This window comes from Orycteropus afer, unplaced genomic scaffold, assembly GCF_000298275.1.
Source record: "Orycteropus afer afer isolate SDZICR_OR568_19922 unplaced genomic scaffold, OryAfe1.0 scaffold00013, whole genome shotgun sequence".
NCBI classification, from domain to species: Eukaryota; Metazoa; Chordata; class Mammalia; order Tubulidentata; family Orycteropodidae; genus Orycteropus; species Orycteropus afer.
Window position 1 is genome coordinate 23,393,737 of NW_006921600.1, and position 6,878 is coordinate 23,400,614.

Below are 6,878 nucleotides of genomic sequence, written 5' to 3' on the forward strand. Positions count from 1 at the left end.
TTCTAGAGATAAGTCCCTTGTCAGATATGTTATTACCAAATATTTTTTCCCAATCTGTAGGTTCTCTTTTGACTCTTTTGGAGAAGTCTTTGGATTGGCTCTTCTTTTTTGATGTGTGTATTTATTGCTATAAATTGGCCTCTGATCACTGCTTTTGCTGTGTCCCCCAAATTTTGATATGTTGTGTTTTCATTCTCATTTGATTCAAGGAATTTTTCAATTTCACTTTTTATTTCTTCCCTTACCCAGTCTTTCTTAAGGAGGGTGTTGTTCATTTTCTACGTGTTTACTCTTTTTCTGTTGATCTTCCTATTGTTGATTTCTAATTTCATAGCATAGTGGTCTGAGAAGATGCTTTGCAATATTTCAATGTTTTTAAATTTATGAAGGTTTGCTTTATGGCCTAACATATGATCTATCATGGAAAACGTTCCATGTGCACTGGAAAAGAATGTATATTGTGCTGTTGTTGGGTGAAATGCTCTGTAGATATCTATAAGGTCAAGTTGGTGGATTGTGTTATTTAGCTCTTGCATCTTTGTTGAGTTTCTTTCCATTTGTTCTGTCTTTCATTGAAAGTGGCATATTAAAGTCCCCCACTATAACTGTGGAGTCATCTATATGACTTTTCAACTCTTTTATAGTCTGATTTATGTATTTTGGGGCTGTTTCATTTTGTTCATAGTTATTTATTATGGTTTCAACGTGTAATTAATTGATTCATTGATATTGAGAATGTACTATGTCCTAAAGGAGCCTTGGTAGCACAGTGGTTAAGTGCTTGGCTGCTGAGAGGTTGGCAGTTCAAATGCACCAACTGCTCTGCTGGAGAAAGATGTAGCAGTCTGTTTCTGTAAACATTTACAGCCTTGGAAACCTATAGGTTAGTTCTGCTCTGTCTTATAGGGTCACTATGGTTGGAATAGGAGCTCTGGTAGCATAGTGGCTAAGACACTTGCCTGCTAACCAGACGGCTGGCGGTTCAAACCCACCAGCCACTCCTCGGAAGGAAGGTTGGGCAATCCTACTTCCGTAGTGATACTGCCTCGGAAACCCAAGGAGGGGTCGCTATGAGTCGGGGCCGACTCGACGGCACATAACAACAACAACAATATGGTTGGAATTGATTTGACGACAATAGGACTATGTGCTAAGCACTAGGATTACGATAGTGAGGAAGATAGACATGGTCCTTGCCCTCAGAAAGTATAAAGGCTAATGGGAAAGATGAGTATTAAATTAAATATACTATAAATGTGTTGATTGTTAAAAAAGGGAAACTAGAGAGTGCTTGGGGTTGTGTAATAGAAAAGACTCTTAAGGGTATGACATAACATATACATTGAGATTGAAAGGATGTTTGGGAGTCAGTCAGGTTAGAATGGCAGGGGCGGGGTATGAGGAGGGGGAGGACTCTTCCAGGCAAACTCTGTCCTAGTCTGATAATTTCAATGACAGTTCCTTTCCCCCACCCCATTACCTGTCTTATTTTTTTTTTTTTTTGGAGGGAATCAATGGGAGTTTTCAAGCAGCAAAGGAAGGCAGGGACCAAATATTCTTTTGATCAGAAACAGCTAAAGGGACTGCCATCCTTTCTACTGACTTGTTTTTTCACTCTCTCTAGATGAGTGCCTGCCTGCATAGGCTGCACCAGGGAGTGTTGGTACCAGAGGAAGGAGGTGAACATATCATAGGTAGAAGTCTACTTGCCCCATCACAGATCTGGATTTTGGTTTCAGTATGGGACTTTGGGGAGGCAAGGATTGATTCTGACCCTAAGGTGCTGATCTGACCCCCTTCCCCTTCCAGGAAGTGGACATTGTGGTAGCACCGTGCCAAGGCCTCCGGTCCACAGTGGATGTTCTGGGTGACTTGGTGAATGATTTCTTGCCTGTAGTAACCTATGCGCTTCACAAAGATGAACTCTCAGAAAGGGATGAGCAAGAGCTTCGGGAAATCCGAAAGTATTTCTCCATTCCTGTATTCTTTTTCAAAGTGCCGAAGCTGGGCTCAGAGATCATTGACACCTCCACCAGAAGAACTGAGAGTGAAAGATCCCCACTTTATCGCCAGCTCATTGACCTGGACTATCTAAGCAGCAGTCACTGTAACTGTGGGGACCCTGGCCAGGACACTAAAGCTCACAGCATGTTGGTGGAACAAAGTGAGAAGCTGAGACACTTGAGCACATTTTCCCACCAGGTGCTACAGACTCGCCTGGTGGATGTAGCCAGGGCCCTGAACCTGGTGCACTGCCGCTGCCTTGACATCTTTATTAACCAGGCCTTTGACATGCAGCGGGACCTGCAGATTACTCCCAAACGTCTGGAATATACTCGAAAAAAGGAGAATGAGTTGTATGAATCACTGATGAATATTGCCAACCGAAAGCAGGAGGAAATGAAGGACATGATCATTGAGACACTTAACACCATGAAGGAAGAACTTCTGGATGATGCTGCTAACATGGAATTTAAAGGTAGGTTCCACCTTGACCGAGAACTGGCTTATTGAAGTGTCTAACCCTTTTCTGGGAGCTCTGGTAGCATAGTGGCTAAGACATTTGCCTGCTAACCAGACGGTTGGCGGTTCAAAAACCCACCAGCCACTCCTCGGAAGGAAGGTTGGGCAATCCTACTTCCGTAGTGATACTGCCTCGGAAACCCAAGGAGGGGTCGCTGAGTCGGGTTTGACTCGACGACACATAAGAACAACAACAACAACCCTTTTCTGGGAATTCTGGTGGCGTGGTGTCTAAGGCATTTGACTGCTAACCAGAAGGCTGGTGGTTCAAACCCACCAACCACTCCTCAGAAGGAAGGTTGGGCAATCTACTTCTGTAGTGATACTGCCTCGGAAACCCAAGGAGGGTTTCCGTGGCAGTAGAGATCCGACTCGACAGCAGTGAGTTGAGTAACCCTTTTCTAGCTGGTAATTGAATACATTAGCTCTTAAACCCAAAGAAACCTCAGGGTAATTTCATCAACCTCATTGTGAGCTGCAGGAGCTTACCTTAAATCATTTACCAAAGTGGTTTTCCTCGTCCTCTTAGACGGTCTTGAAATACTCCACTGTCATTCCTTTGGTTAGCCCAAACTTTTGCAAAAACTGTTAGCCCAGCTTTTGCTAAATTCATTATAAATCTCCTATTTTACCTCTATTTCCCTAGCCCTAATTGAGCTGAAGAAAGGCTGCTTAAGGAATGTTATTAAGTCATGCTACATACAACCTTTGCTCTTTCAGCATGGCTGGCCATGCTTCTTTGTTGGTTCTGCTTTTTATCTTGTGTCTCATTTTCTTTTCAGGCTGCTCCTAAAACCCAGCTCAGGAGGATTTCCCAAAGTAATGTTTTTAGCTTTCCTTCAAGAACAGTTATTAACAAAATTGGGCCAAAATAACTAGCCAGGCCTTTCGGTGTCTGAGGTTTCGATACTGTCATGGAACCCAACATTAGTATTTTTTCAAAAACAGCCTGTGTAGGTGGATTCTGCTTATTGTCATTTTCTAGATGAACTAGTTAACGCTTAGAAAGATTAATTTGCTTAAGGTCACACAGCTAGTCAGTAAATAGAGAGGCAGGATTTGAACCTGCACATCTGATTCCTGAACTCATACTCTTAATCTCTCTGCTTCACTGCTTCTTAATCTATTCTCAATACTGATGCCACCTCCTTTCTGGTACCCAGCTTCAAAACCTCAGCATTGTCTTTAACTGATTTTTCCACCTTTGTCCCCACATCCAATCAGTTGCAAAGTCCTAATGAGTCGTCTTCCATATTTTATTTTTACCTCTGCTTCTCAGTTCCCCCTTCTTTAGTCTAACTGGACTGTTGCTTCCTAATTGAGCTCCCTGACTTTTTTTTCTTCTTCAGTTCATCTCTAGTTGCTACCTGTTCCTAAAGACTAAGTTTAAACTCCTTAGCCTAGTATTAAAGATCTTCCAAGGTCTAGTGCTTACCAATTTTTCCTGTCTATTTCCTACTATGCACCCTCTGGTAATTTCTGTTTTGGTTGATGTTTATTGCTTGCTGTCCTTTGTACATTCTCTTCACTTTTTCTTCACTCATGTGCTGTTGTCCTATACTGGAAATGTCTTTTCTCTGTCTATGAATTTCCAAGGTTGGGCAATCTACTTCCGTAGAGATAGCGCCTAGGAAACCCAAGGAGGGGTTGCTATGAGTCGGGTCCGACTCAACGGCACATAACAACAGCAACAACAACCTATCCTTAATGGCCTCTCCCAAATGCCATTTTTCATGCAATCTTCTTTAATTTTTATAGCTAATAATAATCTCATTCATCTGAACATTCACAGCATTTCATTCGCAACTTATTTCTGGCATATTTCACTTTTTTCCCCCCCTAGTCATTTATGTTCCTTTCTTCTATTTTCTAAACTCTTAGAGTTGAAGAACAGGATCTGAGTCTCATCATCATATCCCGTGCAGCAGGTAACACAGTCTTGCACACATACATCTTTGGAGAATGAATGAGTATATAAATGAAGATGTATAGCTATGTCATACTTAGAAATACAAAGGGAATATAGTTGACTTTAGTAAACACAGGATGCCTGATTTGTTACAGGCGTTTTTAAAGATGAGGAAAGATTCCTCCTTTGTGAATTCCCACTGTAGGAAGGAATTGCTGTGATGTGTTCACTTGCAGTAGAAATCCTAGGAAGTCTTCTCAGTATTTAATTGAAGACACGAGCATCAGTGCTGGCATCATAGTGCATGTGATAAAGGGTGGTCAGGGCAGGTAGGTCAGGCAGACTTTGAAATACTTGTCTACTGTGTGCCAGACAATGCTTGGTGCCAGGGATACAGAGGTTAGCCAAACAGATATGAAGATAACTGGGACCAAGTAGGTCACATGTCTCGCTGTTAACTATGCTGTGGATTTATGAATCTGCTGCAGAAGCTGGCTACATATCGGACATGACTGACACGTCTGGTTCTTAGCTTTACTCTGTGTCCTTTCTACATGTCCTTGAAGCATATTTCCTAGGGGAAGCCAATGATAAGTAAATTGAGAAGAGAGCTATCACATATCCTGTGGAGCCAGATTTCTATTACTGTTTGTTTTAAAGGTCATGCATGCTGAGGATCATGTTAGACATACTTAATAAAATTTTATTTATTTTTTTAAAATATACTATATACGTGACACTTTATTCAAAGATATAAAGATACTGTCCCCTAGTCACCCAGTTCCCTCCCCTCCAAATATTCTTCTGCACCTTGCTTTTTTCACTTAACAGTATATCTTAGCTTTCCATAAATGTGTGTATACATCTGTCTTCTTACACCTTAATTTATTTAATTTTCCCTTGCCAGTGGACATTTATTCTGTTTCTTCCCCACTCCCCATCCCCATTACAAACTCTCACGTTGATCATTCTTGTACATATCTTTGGGCCTTGTGAAAGCATATTTCTAGGAAAAAATTCCTAGAAGTAGAACAGTTAGGTCAAAGGGTATGTGGGTTTTTTTTTTTTTCATTCATTTGTTTGTTTAAAATTATGGTAGATATTGCCAAAGAGGTGGCATTAATTTAAATTTCCACCGATAAATATGAGAGTGCCTTTTTAGGAGCAGATGTTTTTGTACATAATTTGTCTTTTCTTAAGTTCTTTTATCCTCTAGATTGGAAAACACATTTTCTAATACTGAGAGGTAGTAGCATAGTGGGGACAACAACTGAGTCTTATTTTTTATTTATCTGGTAATTCCCTGCTCTTGGATTTTTCTCATTAATATGCTAGGCAGTGTGAGATATTATCATAGGCTTTGGAATCAGTGAGCTTTGGGTTCAAATGCTGGCTGCATTACTTCCTAACTGTACCATCCCCTTCCCAGTGCTGGCTTTGTCCTCAAAGTGATCTGTAATTTATAACCAGTAATGCTCATTTGACAAAGTTGTTACAAGGATTAAATTATATTACATAATGTAAAATACTTACATTTGTACCTTTCAAGTAGTCTGTACTCAATAAATGTTGCTGTTCTCCTTTTGTAACTGTGACATAAAAGCTACCAAAATCAACTGGCTTATTTTAGACACAGTGACTCTTTCTCAGGATCTTTAGATTCTGTAAATAGTTGAAGGTTACTTAGCCCTTGGTCATGCTGAGGGTCTGGAGTTGTCCATAAATAAACCATGTGTTTTTGTAACCGTCACCATAGTACTTCTTTGGCACTGTCATGGGAAACCCCTTTAGTGTGCCTGCCTCTTCCCCTCATATCTGACTCATTCATTTCTCTGTTTCCATAGATGTCATTATTCCTGAGAATGGGGAACCAGTGGGCACCAGAGAAATCAAATGCTGCATCCGACAGATCCAGGAGCTCATCATCTCACGGCTTAATCAGGCAGTGGCTAACAAGCTGATCAGCTCAGTGGATTACCTACGTGAGAGCTTTGTGGGAACCCTGGAACGGTGTCTGCAGAGCCTGGAAAAGTCTCAGGATGTCTCAATTCATATCACCAGTAATTATCTCAAACAGGTAGGTGCTCAAAGAATGATTATTAAGATACCATGTCACAGATAACACATGAAACAGAATCCACCTATAAGCCCAACTTCAGATTAGCCTAGCATTTCCACTTAACATTTTGCCAGTCCAGTTTGAATTTTACTTTGTTTTCCTATGACATCATCACTGAATATGGGAGGTGTTCATAGGCAGTAACTCTGCAATTCAGTTAATGAACAAGGAGATAAAGAATGAAGTAACTTACTAAAACTCACTGCTGTCAAGTCAGATTTGACTCACAACGACCCCTCCTTGGGTTTCCAAGGCAGTATCACTACGGAAGTAGATTGCCCAACCTTCCTTCCGAGGAGTGGCTGGTGGGTTTGAACTGCCAGTTTT

At 41.0% G+C, this 6,878-nt stretch overlaps 1 protein-coding gene across 1 annotated transcript in view; it reads left to right on the forward strand.

The window, feature by feature from the left end:
- Positions 1-6,878, forward strand: part of DSTYK (dual serine/threonine and tyrosine protein kinase) — a 66,831-nt gene that overhangs the window by 39,868 nt on the left and 20,085 nt on the right. The window contains exons 3-4 of the mRNA XM_007953462.2: positions 1,810-2,479; positions 6,277-6,509. Coding sequence (XP_007951653.1) covers positions 1,810-2,479; positions 6,277-6,509 — 903 coding nt within the window. The remainder of the gene's footprint in view (positions 1-1,809; positions 2,480-6,276; positions 6,510-6,878) is intronic.